This window comes from Leiobunum rupestre, chromosome 4, assembly GCF_980474605.1.
Source record: "Leiobunum rupestre chromosome 4, qqLeiRupe1.1.hap1, whole genome shotgun sequence".
Lineage (NCBI taxonomy): Eukaryota > Metazoa > Arthropoda > Arachnida > Opiliones > Sclerosomatidae > Leiobunum > Leiobunum rupestre.
The window spans coordinates 30239630-30261273 of record NC_143387.1 but is presented as its reverse complement, the minus strand read 5'-3'; the positions used below and the strand labels follow the sequence as shown (position 1 = coordinate 30261273).

Sequence of the window (21644 nt, the reverse complement as noted above, 5' to 3'; positions counted from 1 at the left end):
TACACAAGAAAATCCACGACTTTTGAATGGTTGCGTTCTCCTTGTGTGGGGTGTTGTGTTTGTTGCTCCTAACTGCCACCAACGGTCACTCCGAAATCGGTTGTCTAGGCGTCAAAAGAGAGCAGAGAAAAAGTAACCGCGCTTCCTCTATGATTGCCCCAAGTTAAACTTCTTTGGTGAAGTAATTTGTGTAATATATTGGTAATAACAGTGTGTACTTTAAAAACTGAAAACTATTCGTGAGTTCTGAACCGTTCAACTAGTCCCCATGCGCACTATTCGGCAAAAAAAAATTCTAGAACTACCCAAATGCAAACTATTCGCAGACAAGAACCTCTTGTTGAACCGTTCGGAACCGTTCTAAATGGTACCTGCTCAAGAGCAAGTACTGGCCGGAACTCAAGGTTGAAATCTCTAAAATTCGTCTGCACATCGGGCTGCGTACGTCAAATCGTACGAATCACAACTATTCGTCCAAAAGTTCTGAACTATCCAGAACTTTTGCGTGACGTCACAGCTTAGTCCTAAGCCGTTCTCTTAACGGTTCAGAACTCACGAATAGTTTTCAGCTACTGTGTATACTCTACACTCTCTGGTAATAAGTCCATCCTCGGGCAGTTGGTCGACCGAGGAAATATTTTAACGAAATTATATTTGAATGAAGAAAATGTTTTACAAAACTACAATTATAAATCTGTTTAATCGGCAAGAAATGTTTGAAAAAATTACAATATTGAAGACAAGCACGGCGTCAAATACATTTGAGAGCTTCGCTTTATCATTGTATAAACCTTGTTCTCAGGACAATAAAATTAAAGGTTTGTAGTAGCTGATATTACCTTATTTTTTAATCATTTTCAAGGTTATTTAAATTACATCCTATAAAAAGGCACGAATTTCATAACCAAGATTCTGTCTTTATAAAAAATGCCAATGGAAGAGTTTAAATTACAGGATTTTGTGGAAAGAAATATTACACAATACATCTTCCCACTTTTAATTTACAATTCAATAAATTGTCAAGTGTGGACCTTTAGGTTCCGTGAACTGTGATTTTATTAGGCAAATACTTTTCTTCAACCTTGGGTCAGTTTACAATTTCAGGTAACAATTCTTCCAGGATTGAAAGGAAGTAGTTTGTAGCGGTGTAGGGTGGGCGAAAGGTTTTCACAAAACTTTTAACATGATGGATTTTTCAACAACGTTGCTACTACTTAGAAAAACTAAGTGTATTCGACTAAACAAAGGAATGCAAGGCAGTAATGGTCCCAAATATAAACTGAGAAACCTTAAGTTAAAATTTATTAAATACAAATTCAAGAAAACTGCAATAAACTTAAATCTCATCATGTTAAAAAATACATCATTAGTATTTGGATTATTACTATGAATGAGGTTTTTAAATATTTTGAAATTATGTTTTGGTAAATTTATTCGAGTAAGGAAACGGTAATTTCTTAAAATACTGATTGTTACTTATAAGAGATTACAGAAAAAGTACCTTATTAAAGATTGTATAAGACAAGCCTATTTCAAAAGGAACGGGGAATTTCTAATGATAAAATTACAACTTTATTGTACAATTTGTTTATTCTATGAAAAACGTTTAAAATACTTTTTACAACACAACCTTTGGAATTTTTTAAGGGGTAATTGGGGAGGTATCTGTAAGAGAGTCTGTGTGAATAAACTATTAAAAAAAATAATAAAATAAAGTGCGAACTAGTTTTTTTTGGCAACATTAAAGAAACCTAAAGAGGAAAAAATTTCAACAATTGTAATGAACCTTTCCATCCCTTGTGTAGCCAACATATTTTTTGCTTTAAAAATGTTCCACGCTTATGTCAAAATCTATCCTGCCAAAACCAGCATGGCAGTTCTTAATACGTTCGTTCTGCAGCGATAATTCGTTAAATTTAATTATTTAAAGCTAACGAGTTTAAGATGGTCAAAAACTCATTTTGTGGACTGAAACACTATCCTTTTAAATAGTCAAACGAATCTTTCGAATGAGCTCCTCTTGGTTTGTTTTAATCCCCCGGGCTTAGGAGCGCATTTTGTTTAGTAGTTAACTGTCAAGTCAATGATTAGTCTTCTGAGTAGTGCAAGTTATCACAGTTGAAGGTCGATTTTTTTTTGCCCTCGTAAGAGGTTAGCACTTGCGACTGTATATGGAACTTGAAGTATTTGTTTTTACTTGAAAAAACACATTTTATCTCTCCAATATTTTTTCACATGCGCGTTGTATTAGACTTCAACGCAGTTAAATTGAATAAATTCTAAATCTAAATTATGAAGTCCTACGTCTTTGGTTTCACTTCTTCCGCGACACCACCCCATCGTATTTTGTATGTTCCAGTTCTCCATCTAATCTGCGGGTTCCACAAAGCTTTAAGAAATAGATAAACAGCCGAACACTCGCGAAACATCCATGCGATTACGAAATCCCACTTGCTGAATGGATGAGAACCATTCTGAGAAAGTGAACAAAGTTGTATTAATACAAAAGAACATAATACTTCAAATTAGAAGCGCAATAGCTTATTGTTACAGAGAACACCGAGCCATTTAGCGTTGTAATTATATAAAATTGAGAAAATAAGCAAAACTTTAAAAACTAAACTTAATAAAAAAATTTAAAATATTTCACTACTTAAATTGAGAAATTGGAATATTTTAAGATTTATTTTAGATTTGAAGAAAAGATAATTTATGGGTGGCTTTACGAAATCACTAGGCATGTGCGAGTACTTGATCAAGCTTAGCCTTAGCTGAAAAGCTACAAAAATTGTTAGAGCCTCAAATCGAGCCCTAGGCTTAACTTTAGAGTACTCGAAACTATTATTCTTACCAAGACACTACTCAAGAGCTTTACAAATGGTAGGAAAAGCTACTGAAAAAATTCCCTTTGGTCCTGCTTAAGATCTCTTATTGGGTGAGGTACTAGTCCTAATTGGTGGTCACTGATTTTAAATGTAATACAGGTTCAAATAAACGTAAAAGCTCGGGCAGTAAATATTAAATGATTCCTCATCTGATGAAAGTACATGTTCTGATGAAATACAGCTTAGCCTAATTATTAGAGTACTCAAAACAGATTTTTGAGCTAAGCCTCAAAGCTCTGCTCGGCTCTATACTCGAAAAGTGAAATTTTTCATACTCCAAACTCGGCTCGAAACCTAAAAATCGCACATGCCTAGAAATCACCTGAAGGTACAAGTAGTACAACAATCTCTCAGGGGTCAAATCTATAGTGGCTTGTTCTCGGTAAGTCTAGATATGTTCTTGGTACAAGAGACAATTACCTGTATTATACAAAGTAGTAACCAGTCCAATAGAAACCAGACTAGCACATGGACTAGGAACACTACGAATACATCACACTGAAACAAGAAGTTAATAGCCCATGCAGCTAACGTTCCCAACAACATACACTCCGATAAAGGCTCAAAAAAAGCTGTCAATGGCACCATTGGTATTCTTAATTTCGCCCACCTAGTGAAGAAAAAAACTAGAATTTAGATCATGGTTATAAGACCTCAAATGATCTAATTTTTCGTCTGAATTGAGTGTGTAGACAACTTTATTTCAATACCTCATTAATCGGTCTTGAAACATGGAAATGTCGCAAACCCCAGAGTTTTGCCACGCTGGTTGCGAAGTAATTCTGATTTTATAATTTCTAAAAGGTTAATAGTAAAATATTGAATGTTATGACATTCTTAGTTTAATAGAATGAAATCTCATCCGTTACCTATCTATGAATGATTTGGCGAAAAAGTAATCCTCAGCTAAATAGTTGCTAAAAGCTTTGATTCCCCCAACTTCGTCTAACAAATTCTTTCTCATCAGAATGGACATTCCAGTTGCGCAATTTATTCCTAATAACTCAGCACACAGGTATATCCGTGCGTGGGCAGTGCCGAAGTATACCTAAAAGAAATATGCATGATTAAAAATTTAAATAGAAAACTACACAAACTCTTGGGCAGAAGTTCATATTTCAACACCAATAATAATTACAGCAACCTCAAGAGGAAATAAAATTGGTTGGCATTAGCCAGGAGGCCACAGTAAATTTCCCCCAATAAAATACACTGCCAGTACATTTTCAAAATATTAAGTCAAAACAATTTTCCTTATAGCGCTGGTAATGAATTCAGTTGTAATAATAACAAGAAGTAAAGAGGTATTTTGAAAGGGTAGTCTTAGCACAAACGTTAGCTTACCTTCTCCAGGATAGCTGGAAAGCCCCTGCGATCACACGTAAATGGCATTTGATGAACTTCTCCAACATCATCTTTCAAAGTGTACACCATGTCCAGCAAAGTGTCCTCTTTCACTTTTGGAAAAGCAAAAAAAAAATTAAATATAATAGAGGAAATATTTACTTCTACATTCTTCCTAGAGGGAAAAATCTTTCAAGGTTAAAATAATTAAATTGATTTAAAGGAAAATAAAATGGAAAAAGGAGAGGGCTTACTTTTAATACCACTATCTGAGACAACAATGAGATCATATTTGGCAGCTAAGTATCCCGGTTGCATATTGTTAATCTTGGGATTTATACCAACTTTAATTCCACCTGCAAAGTAAAAATACTCAATTATTACATTGAATTGAATAATACGATTGTTAGATTGTACTAGATTCTTTTGGAATATCGACTTATTTATCTGAAAGGATTTTAATGGCGCATCACTGTACAAATAAAGGATGCAAGACTAAATTTTTTACGCAAACTGTACCAATTTTAAAATATTGAAATTTGAAAAACAATTATTAAGAAAATATAATTTAGATTTTTATGTTTTTATCTCTATGATGAAATATACATGATCAGAAGGATCTATAAAAAGTACTTAAAAAAATTCAAAACAGAGTTACGATAAAATTTGAAATAATATTTTCAAGCTTGGGTAACAAGATGCGTAACTTTTATTATTTAAACAACCTATCACTTTAAGTAACATATGACATATACAGCCTGTCCAAGGTTTTTAAAAAATTGTGCATGCACTACTGCAGCCTGTCAACTTGTTTGAAATTATAATTCAATTTAGAGGTCTCATTGTGAAGTACTTTCAATTACAGCACCATATGTTCCCTACAACACTTCACCAGTCTTTCCAAATGGCTTTAGTTTATTGCCCATACACTTTAAACAACTAAGGTATAAGCATCAAGGTGTAGGACTCCCAGAGTTATATTTACTACCCTCAGTCTTTTGTTTGTATTTCTGGCTTCATTGCCTGACCTACATTTACATATTTCCAGCAGGAGAGACAAGAGGATTAACTCACCCAAAAATATCCTGGCGTCGACTGTAGGATATTTCTCCATAAGTTTATTCACTAGCATGATGGAAGGGTCACTCTCATCTTGAATGCAAAACAGGAGCTCATACTGGGGAAAACGTTAGATGTCTTTTAGGTTAAATTTATAAAGGTAGTTCCACGAAGTCGGCGGAAGAACGGAAATATACAATTGCCTAGCTATTTCTTTCTTCCCTTTTTACCTTCGGGTAGCGCAGGGTGAAAAAAGTTTCCAAGTTGATTAGAAGGTTAGGATCAACTCCAAGTAGAGGTTTTAAAATTGAAACACCTGGTAAAGGAACTTCTAAAGATGGCTCGGGAATCTTCTTGTGAAACTTGATTTTTCTAAAATTAAGTTAAAAAGAAAGTGTGCGGTTAATTTTAAAAAAATATTTCCTTACCCAATAAATTCGAAGTTAAGCTTAAAATTTGGCAAAGGAAAATTTTAAATTCAGGGGATAAAACTAATTTAAAAACACATTTTAAAATCTTTTTCAATCATGAAAGTTTTGGGAAACCGATTTTCTTGACTAAAAAATTTAAACTTCACAGAAAGTTGCCAAAAAATATTTTAAATTCATTTACAGACACCATAATTTATAAACACTACTATTTTTGGCTGTAATTTGAATTTACAATATTAATTCATAAATTTGTTGATAGCTTCGCCACTAGGAAACTATAAGAAAGGATTTCCAAGAGTATTCAAAATCCGGTATGAAATTGTAAAGCAAAATAAATTTGTCCCAGAAAGTCACAAAACATCCGTAAAACGATACCAATTTGTGTGTGTATCAGAAACTCTGCATTTTTTTTGTTGCCTAATGGGAACGGCGATTTAAATCGGACAGGAAATTTAACGTAGCTATGCTTGACGTAATTAATTATATTGGGAAAATATGAAGGCCAGATTTCAGTAGGGCGAGATTAAAGACGAGGATATCCTTTACCAATACCGATACATAGCAGGGAGCTCTCAGGGGCGGCCTTAGGTGAAGTCAAGCGATAAAATACTCTTCCATTTGTTTGGCAGGCAGACACCATAGCAAGCTTTACATGAGCGCTCACTTGCTTTCATCTATAAATAGATCGCCAGCATGCACTTAGGGATCTGAAGACTCAAGAACACCCAACCGGGGAAAAAACGTGTACAGCTCAAGCCAAATTTTTAGGGTAATATGTGCCATCTCCGATACATGGATAAACAAACTAAAAAAAAACTAACATAACACTTTCATCTACATTGAACACTACAAGGATTGTCCAAAATTTATTTTAGCAAACAGAATATAACATCGCAAACATGAAGTCGTGTGTATGTGATTTTTAAATACTCAGCAAAAAGTTAATAAATATTATCACAAATGCAGTGCAAAAAAATTAGCGTATCAATTAATATTTAGTTGAGTCATGGCTGATATTTGCGACAGAGCTACCTAATGCTTGTAAATATATTACCTTTTAATTTTTTGGCTGAAGTTTCGTTTTAAAAAGCAAAACTCCCAATTCAGCGGTTTTTTGTTTATAAAAAAAAATTAAATAGGGCTTCAAAAATAAGAAAAAAATTAGATGTAGGCTCAATGATGGTTGTATAATATGGACCAGGAATAATGCGCTTTTAAAATTTTATAATATCAATTAGAAAAAGCAAACTTAAATCACCGTGTACAAGAAAAAAAAATGACCCATTTCCACCGTAAAGAAAAAATTTCTAGACTTGGAAGAATTCTAATTTTCCTATTTCTTAATAAAGCATCATACAGACCGAGACCCAAATTTGTATAAGAAAAAAAAGGGAGCAATGAGAAAGTAGCTAAATTGTGCTATTTTTTGATAAAAACTCATTTTTTAAAAGTGACATTGGTATTCAAAAAGTGTGACCCATCCATGGTCTACTAGTCTTATCACAAGGAGAGAGGGGGGCTAGAGGGGCATAAATATAGCCTGTGGGTCTGGGTTAAATAAACTCTCATTCAACCCCAACGCTTCAACGTCCTAAATTTTTCCTAGAAAATAAAACACGCGAGTCAACTGTGCTCTAAAAAATTACAAACCGGTTACTACTAGTGAAAGGGACCTTTATTTCATTTCTATCTTTTAAACATGCAACATTTTAAAGAAGGTGATAAAAATTAAAATATGCCTCAAGACAAATATAGCCTAAATAATTAGCTTTAAAATGTTTAGGAAACCATTAAAAATTACAAGCACATCACGCCTGGGTGACCCCGCGATATTTAATATTTTAGCTGCTTAATTTGAGAGCGACTAAGTATTTCTGTAATTTTAAGTACACGTAGTTTATTTTACTACCAGGGTTGCTGCATTCAAACTACAAAACAATACATAACAGTTACATACGAAGTACTAAACCTAGTATTGTGAGCCAATTCATTTAAAATAAAATAAATTTATTCCACAAAGTTTGAGTCGTAATTTTATTTCTTTAAAATAGTCGTGAAAAAAAGATAACTACTAAAGGAAATTGCCGAATAAAATGAGTCACACCCATCGAACCGAAGCACGCGGAGATCAGCCGCCTTCGAGTGAAGGCTAACGACGGAGTTTCCTAAGCCTCGGCCAAATGGGCGTCAATCATTTTCGGCGGTGAAAATATTATAAATCTTTCAAAAACTTACCCGTTAATGATCGCGGCAATATGCATGAACCACACAAAACACCATCCTACAAATATTCCAACGGCTAATCCATATAAAGCGTAAAAAAATGTATCCATTCTGATGAGATTAAAGTTTTTCAGTGTTCGGGGATACGGATTTCGCCCGCAGACCAAACCATCGCTCTTTTTGGCGAGTGCGTTTTCGCGTCTGCCACTCTGCCGGCTTTCGCGGAAAAATACTACGTCACAAGACACGCGGAGCGTGCGCAGCTCTTTCCGGTACACTCCTAGAGACAGTCTCGATCCTGCACGCCTACTCAAAGACGAAGAATTCTTTTTTACGAGTTTTATTCGAAATAATTTAGTTCCTTACACTGTAAAGCCCCATTTCCACGCTCACTGTTTAATTTTTTCCAAGAAAATATATGAAATTAATAAATAACTCGGTTTGAAAAAGTAAGCGTAGTTTCACTACGTAGATCACATTTATCACTTTTCGGGTTAGAATAGAACAAAACCGAAAATCAAAGTTTGTACGTAGCCGAGGTGATACGCAATCCGTTGAAAGAGGAAACGGGCACTATATTGCGCAACATTGTGTATTGAACCTCATTACGTAGGTTAGGGAAACTGGACGATTATTCACAAATGAATGAGATAACGGTAGGGAACGAAACTAGGCTTAAAAATCAGGGTTCTAGCCCTGGCTCTTGAAAATAGAGAGTTCAAATATAGCTGTTGCGTTAACCGTGGACGCCATTCCCGGGAAAATGGTTTTCTTTACGTTCAAACAACATTGTGTCACCTTTACAAAACTTTTAGAAATATTTTTGCGGCGTGCATTAGTGATATGTAAGCGTATACATTGTCCATTAATTATTTTTGGAACTAGTATAGTACGGTGTTTCCCTTCATCGATAAAAGGTTTCTTACACCGGAAACACGTACCGCCCTCTAAAGTACTTTGTGTGGTAACAGTATAGCGTATATATCGAATCTTAAGCAGGATATGATAAAATACAGGGGGGGGGGGGATAATAAAGGGCTGGCGAAAGGGGGAATCAACGTACTAGCTATATTTGGTGAGGGTCATTTGGAAGTTTCGCCATTAGTCCCTGCGTGTACTGTCATTATAAAACGACCTTGAAAGTCGAATTTATTGAAATAACGGAAAATATAGAAGGGATAGTTCTGAAAGAATAATACCATGGTCAAACCACTTTTAACTATGAATTATGCCAGGGATATAATATAAGCACGTGAAAGGTAAGTTGTTTAATTAGTTTAAATTATTTAATTAATTTTAGATTTTATTTACTCGTTAGTTATTTAATCGTATAAGTTAAAAATTTTAGTTACCATGGTTTAAAATATTATTTTAATAGTTGGTTAAAGCATGACTGATACTTCATGGTATTTTTAATTTTATTAAAAACAGTTAAAATTTACATGTTTCCGAAGCTTTCGGGTTCGAGACCCCTCGTCAAGCGGTATTTTGAGTTATTTAAGCTTATTCCTTGGATAGTGGTATTTTGCTTCCATTGTACAAATTCCCATGTCAAAAGGGGGAAGGGAAAATAGTCCATTAAAGGGCATTAAGTGCTTCTAATCAACACTTTTAGGTATCAGATTTTTCCAGCTTTGTTGACGTTTTAAAAATTATATCTGATATATGTTCTGATTTGCAATGGAGAGTAACATATTTATAAAAATAACTGAATGCTAGAGGTACGTCAATTTGTCAAGATTTAAACCAATCTAGCGAACTTGACACTTTTTAAACCGGAAGTGAAAACGACTGACGTCAAAGTTTTTTTCCTCCAAGATTTGTAAGATTGCTTTCGAAGTAGTTTATAACAAAAATTCAAGATGGCAGCGTCCTTAAGCCATTCAACGTACACATTTCCTGTAAGATTAACATATTTGATATTAAAGGGAATATAACCTGCAAAGCAATCTTTACGGAAGACCCCTTCAATTTTTCAAATTTCCCTGTACAGTGGCGCCAAATATTTTTAAAGCCAAAGGCAAGAGCGGCTAGAGCTGCAAACGTTGGTGTTCCACACCAAATACCTGAGGTTATATTCCCTTTAAATAGAGGACGTTTTATACGTATGTACTTAAGTGTTTATTTAAATTAGCTACGTTTGTAAAATAAAAATATCAAAGGCTTAACGTTCTAGATTACGAACGGGTAAGTTAAATCTTTCCAAATTTACGCGATTTTTAAATGTTTTAAATTTGGTCTTGAAATAAGGAAACTTTATTCCGATTTCGGTTACAAGCGTTAGCTTTAAACTTCGTCGACTGCAGGAAGCAGAAAAACTATACTTCAGTTGTTTATCTCTCTTTGTTGACTGACTACCAGGTCACTGTGGTTGCGATACCTGCGAGTCAAATTTCAAAATCAGTACCTTCAGAATCAAAGCTGAGTGTAAATATTTAAGTTCCGATTTATACCTTAGTGTCATAACCTGGCACCAATAAACAGCGTTAAGTTCGACTGAGCCGCTTGGGAACTTGGTTGGTAATTTTTTCATGTGTCAACGAGATTTACAATCCTTTTTCAGACATTGTAGTTCCTCGCTAGCGTACAGTGATTTGTCGGGTGTTGGTACGGTATTCCCGCTTTACGGGTGGCTTGTTTGAAAAACAAAAGGGATAAATTCTGGGAACAATAGACCCACGCGGATTGCGAAATGTGTTAGCCCGGGCGACGTGGGCTAATAGCCCGTAATTCTATTTGTTCGAGCGTCTTCTATTCGGCCGTATCAAAATATACACTTCATGCCTCGCACATGGATGCCATCCAAAGGCAACGGTCTGGCAAATAAATTAAATTTTCAATTACCGAACGTAATCTTGTACATGATTTGTGTTTTTGCATGTGGTCTGGACTACGCAGTTTGGGAAAAAATACCATAGCGTTTCTGGCTATAGATCAGGAGCGATTTTACGCCTAGGCTCAACGGGCGAACGCCTAGTGCTCCCAAATTTTAGGGGCCCCATCAGGACCACGTCAGCAGTTTTCCGGGCCCTAGACAAAGTCTTCTAGCGTAATATTTTTCCCTAAAATAACTTTAAGGAAACCTACATTTAGAATCCGAGCCCTACGAAAGTGAGGGTCCTTGGCCTAACTCGACCCTGGGTCCCATTTTTCCACTTAGGTAACATTGAAACATTGGATATTAAGGGTGCAAAATATAGCATAAAATCACATTGCGCTTAGGGACTACAGTTGGTATAAACGCGCCCCTACTATCGATATCGATAGATATTAATTAATTTCAATTAATTAATATTCTGTTTTTATCCAGTAATTGTTGTTATTTTGTCTTTATCCAGTAATTGATTGCTTTGATAGAAATATGGAATAGGTAATTGCAATCGCATAAAATAATTGCGGAATAAACAATAAACAGACAACATTGTTTTCTCACGTACGCCATTCTATACAGCTATTTGTCGTAAAGAATATAATATTTTAGATAACATAATTGCTTGTGTTGCCCCCCCCCCCCGAACTAAAATTTTGCCTACGCTACTGCATTTGACTTTATTTACAAAATGTGTATATTATCGGACGTATTTCCTGATAATTATTTTGGTCAAGCCGTAGAAAGAGTAACTCAAATAAATATTTACCATCAAGTAAAAAGAAAGTAAATAATGACCAGGATAAAACGAATATACCCGAAAACGCCCAAATTGTAATTATTTAAACTCCTCCAAAAACGAGTAAATTTCGTATCAGCAATTTAAAGGGGGAAAATACGTCCATTTAAAAGTTATAATAACAAAATATAATCGCATTTTTATCTCGATTTTTATACGTACATTTTGAAAGTCTAAAAGAAATGACAAAAATGTGGCGAAAAGGACGAAAATAATTCTTTTCATCGAATCAAATACAAAATAAATAAATACAAAAAGATTAGAATATTTCCCGAACTTTTTATGAGTAAAAACTACGAAAATGAAAGGGAACACGACGTAATAAGCCGTAAGAAATTGAAAAGGCCCGAAGGATTCCGAGACGAGCCATAGGTATTCCTTTATGAAAACAGTTTATTCCAGCGCACCCTCCCCATACTGGTATGATGACATCAAAAAAATACCGAAGAAAAAAAATCCGGTGGAATGTGTTTTTTTATTTGATATTCGTGGCATCTAAAGGCTTTCGATCAAAGCCCCGCGAAATTTCAAGCGGAAAATGGGTGGAACCATTACAGGCAGACTACTCCGGCGGGGAAAGCGCGATATTATTATTAGGCGGATCAGTCACTTGGAAGAATCCCGGCGCTCCGAAGAACCCGGCGAAAGGGTCCCGAAGCGCTGCCAAGTCACCGAAGTCAAAGGAGTAGAGTCTAGACTATTATTCGCTCGCTTACGCAAAGACCACGTGACGATGACACTCTGCAGAGATTTAAACGGATTTTATTTTTCTTATTCCGAAGCTCCTTTACAGATTGCCGTGATTCACGGAGGAATGCTTCAGCCGCGTATACTTTCCAAAGGCCACCAGTACGCGTTCACGGTCAATTTAGCGAAAGGAGAATTGTTGGGGTTTCGAGACCCCTCCTCAAAGGGGCGTATCAATCTTCTTAAAACGTTACTTTACTTTGAATGATTGAAATCGGTAACCGCCGACTCTGACCTCTAATGGAGCAACGGGCCCGCTTGTCATTTCGAGTTTGCTATCGGGGCTTGGGCCAAAACCTCAGTTGGCCAGGGCTGAAGGATTAACTCTGACCAGTGACCACATTTTTCCATTTGGCCTGCAACTTTTATTTGGCCTTGCGCCTAGAGATAACCAAAGGAATGGAAAAAATTACCGTGGCGTACACGGTGGCGTAGAGCGGGGGGGGGGATATTGGGGGCGGGGGGTGCAAAACGTAGCAGTTTTTTTAAGTTTAGGTCAAAAAGGGGATGCTCAGTTTAAAACCCACCCGAAATGAAATTCTGGATACGCCCCTGGAAAAAGTCAACCTACTAAATTTATGCCTTTGTTCATTTAATGCATAAAATTATCAAAATCGAGAGATAAAGTAAATTTTACGGGACCATCTGCAATGACTCATCAGTCTTTACTTACTAGGCTTAAATTATTCGTTTACTCCTGACCGAAAAGACCACACTTTTTAGCTACTTTTCAAAATTGACAATTTTTACCGTAAACTACTCAGAGACCAATGATGATCTGCAAAGCGGTTCGAAACATGTCAGACCCTAGTTTTACTTGGTATATTAAAACATATATGCAAATTTCACGAAGTTCTTTCATCATCATCTACATTTCGTTTTCATCTTAAAATTGGGTTCAAAATATACTGTCGAATCATTTAGCTTACACTCTGACGTCATCTTCGAAACTCTTCACTAAATACCCCGAATAAGCAAATAATGTTTCCTATTTTAAAACGTAAAGGACATTTCATTTCTATTTATTTATACGATAAATATCTTTATGACGGCAACCTTGTTTCTAAGAAAAAAAGGCGTTTTTATTTCTGGTTCATAATCGCGGATTTTTAGTCATCATAATCAGCTGGTTTTTTTTCTGCACAGATAAAATAGCATCTCTATGCGTCACGAACTTCTCATTGCTTAGTTCGAGTGGCAACCATTAAGTTATCGGCCCAAATGGTAGTTGGAAATAAAAGGGTTAGCCTTCAAACGGCAATCGTACACAGTAGAAACACGGCGTGACAAGCGACGCCAAAACTAGAATTAATACTCGCCCGAAATATTAATGAAATTCAAAATGAATTACAACAGCTTAGTTTTGTGACGTCAGTAATTAGCCAGATTTAATGACGAAACAAAAAAAAACCTGACCTTGATTGACGTCGGTTGGCTTCATTTTCGCTCGAAATGCTTGAGCGGCCCGCTCGAAACTAACTCTGTCCAAGGCAAAGACATCGCGGCTTACGACACGTAAAACGTCATTATACAAAGAATATAATTCCATCGCTCGGAAAAGATAGGAACGAAAATGAAAGTTTTGGGGGAAAAGTTAGCCCGCGATACTCCACGTCGGCCGACCCCTTTCGCGCGATAATTAAACCCTTTAGAACAATTTGGGCTTTATTTCGCAGCGAAAAATTTATTAATTATTGCCGGGTTTCTGGATACGCGGCTAGGCGCAAAAATTCCTAAAGAATGTAAGCGTACTTTTCAACGGGAATACGGTATGAGTCAAAATTAGGAATTTATAAATTTAATTTTTCCAAAGAATTGTACGTTTATCGTACGAAGTTTTATCTGATATAACGCGGTTTAAATGTTTGAAATTCTCGGCTCGTATCTAAAGTTAAAATTTTCCCCAAAAAGTTCCCCTTGTTTACGCTCATTATCAATGCGGGTTATCGTCAGCGTCTGAAGGTAAACATTTTAAATATTTTTGCCAAACGAAATTGGCGCATCCGAAAGAGAGATCAAAGTGAGAATAATAAGGCCGTCATCGCTGCCAAGATCGGATGACGAGCGCGAATCCTCGACGCCTTGCAAGATGTACGCGCTGCAAGAACTCTTTATCACTACAATTAGCCGCAAAAAAGGGGGTTACATTCCATGTTATGTCATTTTCCACGGCTTTTTTTCGTTATGAGTTTTTTCCTTCGCCGAGGGGGGCGTGGTAAAGGCAAAGTAGCGTATAACTAATTTATGAATTATGTATAATGACGAAGTTTACGCCATAATTCGAGTGCCGTGGCTGCGTATATCTCTGCTCGTAATGTCAAGTTAAATGTGTGATATTTGCTACTCGAAAACGCCAATTACCGCTAAGGAGGGGGGTCGTTCTTTTATAACATGCGTCGACGACCTATTTTTAGCCCAGCTATCTCCTCAATTTATTGTAGAGAGTCCTAAAGAATACAGGGCCGTCTAATTTTCATAACCAGCCTGCATTCGATCTGGAAATTGCCCAATTATCAGGGTTGTTCAAAATGCTTTTTTTTTTTCAAAATGAAAAATACTTTCTCCGCAAAATACTTTCTCCATAACTCAAAATGTAAAATTTGAAATGCAAAATACTTTCTCCATAACTCAAAATGTAAAATTTGAAATGCAAAATACTTTCTCCATAACTCAAAATGTAAAATGCAAAATACTTTCTCCATAACTCAAAATGTAAAATTTGAAATGCAAAATACTTTCTCCATAACTCAAAATGTAAAATTTGAAATGCAAAATACTTTCTCCATAACTCAAAATGTAAAATGCAAAATACTTTCTCCATAGCTCAAAATGTAAAATGCAAAATACTTTCTCCATAACTCAAAATGCAAAATACTTTCTCCATAACTCAAAATGCAAAATGTAAAATGCAACATGTAAAATGCAACATACTTTCTCCATAACTCAAAATGTAAAATGTGAAATGCAAAATACTTTCTCCATAACTCAAAATGCAAAATGTAAAATGCAACATACTTTCTCCATAACTCAAAATGTAAAATGCAAAATACTTTCTCCATAACTCAAAATGCAAAATTTGAAATGCAAAATACTTTCTCCATAACTCAAAATGTAAAATTTGAAATGCAAAATACTTTCTCCATAACTCAAAATGTAAAATGCAAAATACTTTCTCCATAACTCAAAATGTAAAATTTGAAATGCAAAATACTTTCTCCATAACTCAAAATGTAAAATGCAAAATACTTTCTCCATAACTCAAAATGTAAAATTTGAAATGCAAAATACTTTCTCCATAACTCAAAATGTAAAATGCAAAATACTTTCTCCATAACTCAAAATGTAAAATTTGAAATGCAAAATACTTTCTCCATAACTCAACATGCAAAATTTGAAATGCAAAATACTTTCTCCATAACTCAAAATGTAAAATTTGAAATGCAAAATACTTTCTCCATAACTCAAAATGTAAAATGCAAAATACTTTCTCCATAACTCAAAATGTAAAATTTGAAATGCAAAATACTTTCTCCATAACTCAAAATGTAAAATTTGAAATGCAAAATACTTTCTCCATAACTCAAAATGTAAAATGCAAAATACTTTCTCCATAACTCAAAATGTAAAATGCAAAATACTTTCTCCGTAACTCAAAATGCAAAATACTTTCTCCATAACTCAAAATGCAAAATGTAAAATGCAACATGTAAAATGCAACATACTTTCTCCATAACTCAAAATGTAAAATGTGAAATGCAAAATACTTTCTCCATAACTCAAAATGTAAAATGCAAAATACTTTCTCCATAACTCAAAATGCAAAATTTGAAATGCAAAATACTTTCTCCATAACTCAAAATGTAAAATGCAAAATACTTTCTCCATAACTCAAAATGTAAAATTTGAAATGCAAAATACTTTCTCCATAACTCAACATGCAAAATTTGAAATGCAAAATACTTTCTCCATAACTCAAAATGTAAAATTTGAAATGCAAAATACTTTCTCCATAACTCAAAATGTAAAATGCAAAATACTTTCTCCATAACTCAAAATGTAAAATTTGAAATGCAAAATACTTTCTCCATAACTCAAAATGTAAAATTTGAAATGCAACATGTAAAATGCAAAATACTTTCTCCATAACTCAAAATGTAAAATGCAAAATACTTTCTCCATAACTCAAAATGTAAAATTTGAAATGCAAAATACTTTCTCCATAACTCAAAATGTAAAATGCAAAATACTTTCTCCATAACTCAAAATGTAAAATGCAAAATACTTTCTCCATAACTCAAAATGCAAAATACTTTCTCCATAACTCAAAATGCAAAATACTTTCTCCATAACTCAAAATGCAAAATGTAAAATGCAACATGTAAAATGCAACATACTTTCTCCATAACTCAAAATGTAAAATGTGAAATGCAAAATACTTTCTCCATAACTCAAAATGCAAAATGTAAAATGCAACATACTTTCTCCATAACTCAAAATGCAAAATGTAAAATGCAACATACTTTCTCCATAACTCAAAATGCAAAATGTAAAATGCAACATACTTTCTCCATAACTCAAAATGTAAAATGCAAAATACTTTCTCCATAACTCAAAATGCAAAATGTAAAATGCAACATACTTTCTCCATAACTCAAAATGTAAAATGCAAAATACTTTCTCCATAACTCAAAATGCAAAATACTTTCTCCATAACTCAAAATGCAAAATGTAAAATGCAACATGTAAAATGCAACATACTTTCTCCATAACTCAAAATGCAAAATGTAAAATGCAACATGTAAAATGCAACATACTTTCTCCATAACTCAAAATGTAAAATTTAAAATTCAAAATACTTTCTCCATAACTCAAAATGCAAAATACTTTCTCCATAACTCAAAATGCAAAATGTAAAATGCAACATACTTTCTCCATAACTCAAAATGTAAAATGCAAAATACTTTCTCCATAACTCAAAATGCAAAATACTTTCTCCATAACTCAAAATGCAAAATGTAAAATGCAACATGTAAAATGCAACATACTTTCTCCATAACTCAAAATGTAAAATTTAAAATTCAAAATACTTTCTCCATAACTCAAAATGCAAAATACTTTCTCCATAACTCAACATGCAAAATGTAAAATGCAACATACTTTCTCCATAACTCAAAATGTAAAATGCAAAATACTTTCTCCATAACTCAAAATGCAAAATACTTTCTCCATAACTCAAAATGCAAAATGTAAAATGCAACATACTTTCTCCATAACTCAAAATGTTAAATTTAAAATTCAAAATACTTTCTCCATAACTCAAAATGCAAAATGTAAAATGCAACATGTAAAATGCAACATACTTTCTCCATAACTCAAAATGTAAAATGTGAAATGCAAAATACTTTCTCCATAACTCAAAATGCAAAATGTAAAATGCAACATACTTTCTCCATAACTCAAAATGCAAAATGTAAAATGCAACATACTTTCTCCATAACTCAAAATGTAAAATTCAAAATACTTTCTCCATAACTCAAAATGCAAAATACTTTCTCCATAACTCAAAATGCAAAATGTAAAATGCAAAATACTTTCTCCATAACTCAAAATGCAAAATGTAAAATGCAACATACATTCTCCATAACTCAAAATGCAAAATGTAAAATGCAACATACTTTCTCCATAACTCAAAATGTAAAATGCAAAATACTTTCTCCATAACTCAAAATGCAAAATACTTTCTCCATAACTCAAAATGCAAAATGTAAAATGCAACATGTAAAATGCAACATACTTTCTCCATAACTCAAAATGTAAAATTTAAAATTCAAAATACTTTCTCCATAACTCAAAATGCAAAATGTAAAATGCAACATGTAAAATGCAACATACTTTCTCCATAACTCAAAATGCAAAATTTAAAATTCAAAATACTTTCTCCATAACTCAAAATGCAAAATGTAAAATGCAACATACTTTCTCCATAACTCAAAATGTAAAATGCAAAATACTTTCTCCATAACTGAAAATGCAAAATTTAAAGTGCAAAATACTTTATCCATAACTCAAAATGCAAAATTTAAAATTCAAAATACTTTCTCCATAACTCAAAATGCAAAATGTAAGATGCAAAATGTAAGATGCAAAATCCTTTCTCCATAACTCAATATGCATAATGTAAAATGTGAAATACTTTCTCCATAACTCAATATGCATAATTTAAAATGTAAAATACTTTTTCTAACTCAAAATGCATAATGTAAAATGTAAAATAAATGCAAAATGGTATTTGTCATTTTGCATTTTCAAAATGCATTTTGAACAACCGTGCAAATTATCTATAAACATAAGTCATGTTATAAACGGAACGATTTCGGGGACTGATATTCTGTGGTGGAGTGATTGCGCAATCGGAAGTTTCGGAACAGGAAACTCGTCACACCATACTATTTTCTATTCCTTATCAAAATTAATACCAGGTTATACGAATAAATACGATCGAAAACGGGTTTAGGTCAAAATTTCGAAATTAACTACCTTCAGAAACAAAATTATGTGTATAATAGTAAATATTATGTTTCAATTCGACAATTTACCATGATGTTGACAAAGCAAACGTTATTTTTATCGATGAATGCGTTTCAATTTTCACTATAAGCCTTGGATTCAAATAGATCGATTCCAAAAGTCAGTGGGTGAAAAGGCGACGTTATGACGTATAAGGGAAATGAGCCTTCGCAAGAAAGGGGAAAGAAATTTTCACCCACTATCTTTCGGAATCGCAATAGAGGCTGTTGGCGGCCATTTTTCGGGCCCTGTTACACAGAGCCTCTTAACAGCTCGCGAAAAGTTCTCAGTACTTATAGCCTCGATATTATTTATATGGTCGATGGCAAAACGGACTATCATTAAAATAACTAGCGTAGCGAGAATCCTTATTCGTGTTATATTACTCACGCAAAAAGTTAAATGATTTATGGTTAATACGATTACTTAATCCGTATTTACCAAAGATTATCGCGGTAGGCGTTAATAAATTCGGAGTAGATGGTGGAGAAGCCGTACCAGAGCCCACTTAAAGGCCGACAACAGCGTTAAATTATTTTTTATTCTCGGCCAAGTGCGTGGTAGGGAAGACGTACTGCTCCTGGATGTCTCAAGTGGACCGTATTTCTCGTGAACTTGACGGTTTTCGAAACTACGATTAAAGAACCGTTGACGTCAACTTTTTCGCAATATTTATAAGATTACATTAAAAATAGTTTACTGTCGAGTTTACAAAAATAATTCAAGACAGCAGCGTATTTCTGGTGGATTAACCAATTTCACCTTTCCGCAACCCGATTTCACAGATTGGCGCTAGTTACGTTATAAACAAAATTAGAATTGAGAAAAATAAAAATGGTGACTCATAAATGTTTTTGATAAAATGAATCAAAGGGATGCGCTTCAAGAGTACTAACTCAAAAATCAACTGCTAACAGGGGCTACGACTTGTTTGTCAACGTAACTAGCGCCAATCATCCCTAGCTTCTGTTAAACCTGGTGACAGACATGTGAAATTCGTTGATCCACAACAAATTCATATTAATCCCTTTAAATGAAAATAACTAAAGTTAGCTTTGCATTTATCAAATAAATTTGTTTATAGAAATCAAGGGTTTTGGGTTTCAGATCATAAATATAAAACGGATATGTTATTCTTGCCAGATAAATATTATTTTTAATTACTGAAAAGCGATAATCATCTAAAGCATTCCAACGAAACCAATAAATTTAGAGTGTGCAAGAAAATTTGTAAAATGGACAGATGAAAGACTTTCCTATATATTAAAGATTCTTAGTTTTTTCCTTCGGATTTCGACCAAACTAGTATTGAAATTTTTATATCCTATCATTGTGAATTATGTAACGCCTATCACACACCAAATCCAGCAGCCGCGCTGGACAACGACAAAGGCTCGAAGACATTAATTAGCCTCCTTTTTTGCGTTTTTGGCGGCTGCGATCGGAAAACATGGTCATTAAGCATCGCGTGTCATAAACAGCCTTCTACTCAATCGGATGGTGATAAACAAAGTCATCAGGCTTGAGGGGCTATTCAGCCTAGATCTGGGTAGGCAGGGCTTACAGCCAGCTTGATTCAATTCGGCTTTACAGTACGCGGCAAGTTATACGGGGGTGAATCCTCCGCGTATGCCGTCACTAAGGTAGAAAGTAACGCTATGCAAAGCGTCATTGCCGGAAAGCGTGGAAACAGCCATAAAAAGAAGGGGGAAATCTGACTTGGCAAAAATACAACGCCGGATAAAAGATTGACTATCGATTTTGATTCGCCCGTATTGTTCGTGTATAGTCGCGACGGGCCAATGCCGAGGAAGTGCACGGAGCACTCAAGACTACGCGTCAATGGAATCCTTATCTGTTGGAGATCCAAAAATGATTAACGTAATACGATGTACGTATCATACTGAGAATTATTTTGGTCCGATTAGATCGTTAAAACAATGAGCTAAACCAACGTACGATTACGCGTGTAATCTCTTACATGACTAGAAGTTTAGTAACTCGGTTATGTTGCTTATCAGTTTATCTAGAAATTGTGGCGCAAACGGATAAGCCGTTGTCTCATAAACGCGAGATTCCTCACGTTTTGTTAAAACGTAAAATAAAATAGTTGAATAGAATCGATAGTTTAAAACGCGTGCGCGCTATGTAAATTAACGCTCGGCTATATTGGTCAAACTACCTCAAAAGGGACGCGTTACCTTTTAAACGAAAAAGTCCTATAGACGACACTACGCCGCAAAATATACATTTCTTCTTCCAGATCTGGTGGAAATTGAAAGTACGCCATTTTCGGTGTATTTCCAAGTAATTTAAATCTGGCAACATTGGTATATTTTTTAAAAAGTTGACGAACATATGCGCCGCCGAAAATATATCCAAAGATGGTCGGCGGCTTTTCGACCGTTATATTGAATTATCGTCTAAAACTATTTCTTTATAATTCAGGGGAAACTTAAATTTTGATCAAAATACCATTAGAAATAGTTTAAATAGAACAACTTCATTTACCTTTTGCGGTTCATTAAAAATCACTCTATTCTTCCAATATGTTCAAAAACAAACAGTTTTCAGAATAGCTATTTTCTTCAATAGTTTGTTTGAGTGCAGCACTACCTAAAAGTGTATCACTGGTCTAGCCATTTCGGCTGTAGTTTCGCACAAGGAAACTTGTGGCGCAAAGAGTAACAGAAAAATATCTATAGCGTTTTCGTCAGTGC

General features: G+C 34.5%; 1 protein-coding gene across 1 annotated transcript; it reads right to left on the bottom strand.

Moving 5' to 3' along the window:
- Positions 1 to 1408: 1408 nt before the first annotated feature.
- GlcT (ceramide glucosyltransferase) lies at positions 1409 to 8174 on the bottom strand. The gene is made up of 9 exons (XM_090171765.1): positions 7955 to 8174; positions 5519 to 5660; positions 5304 to 5406; positions 4484 to 4585; positions 4230 to 4342; positions 3755 to 3933; positions 3596 to 3682; positions 3306 to 3495; positions 1409 to 2474 (listed from the first exon to the last, which is right to left on the bottom strand). Exons 1-9 carry the CDS (start codon positions 8050 to 8052, stop codon positions 2301 to 2303), a joined length of 1188 nt encoding a protein of 395 aa, XP_090027891.1. The 5' UTR covers positions 8053 to 8174; the 3' UTR covers positions 1409 to 2300.
- Between the last annotated feature and the right edge of the window lie 13470 nt (positions 8175 to 21644).

Coding starts and splice junctions, on each gene's coding strand:
- GlcT (XM_090171765.1), bottom strand. CDS start 8,052: ATGGATACATTTTTTTACGCTTTATATGGATTAGCCGTTGGAATATTT. Junction 4,343..4,483: donor CTCAGATAGTGGTATTAAAA/GTAAGCCCTCTC, acceptor CTTTTCCAAAAG/TGAAAGAGGACACTTTGCTG. Junction 3,934..4,229: donor TTCCAGCTATCCTGGAGAAG/GTAAGCTAACGT, acceptor TATTTCTTTTAG/GTATACTTCGGCACTGCCCA.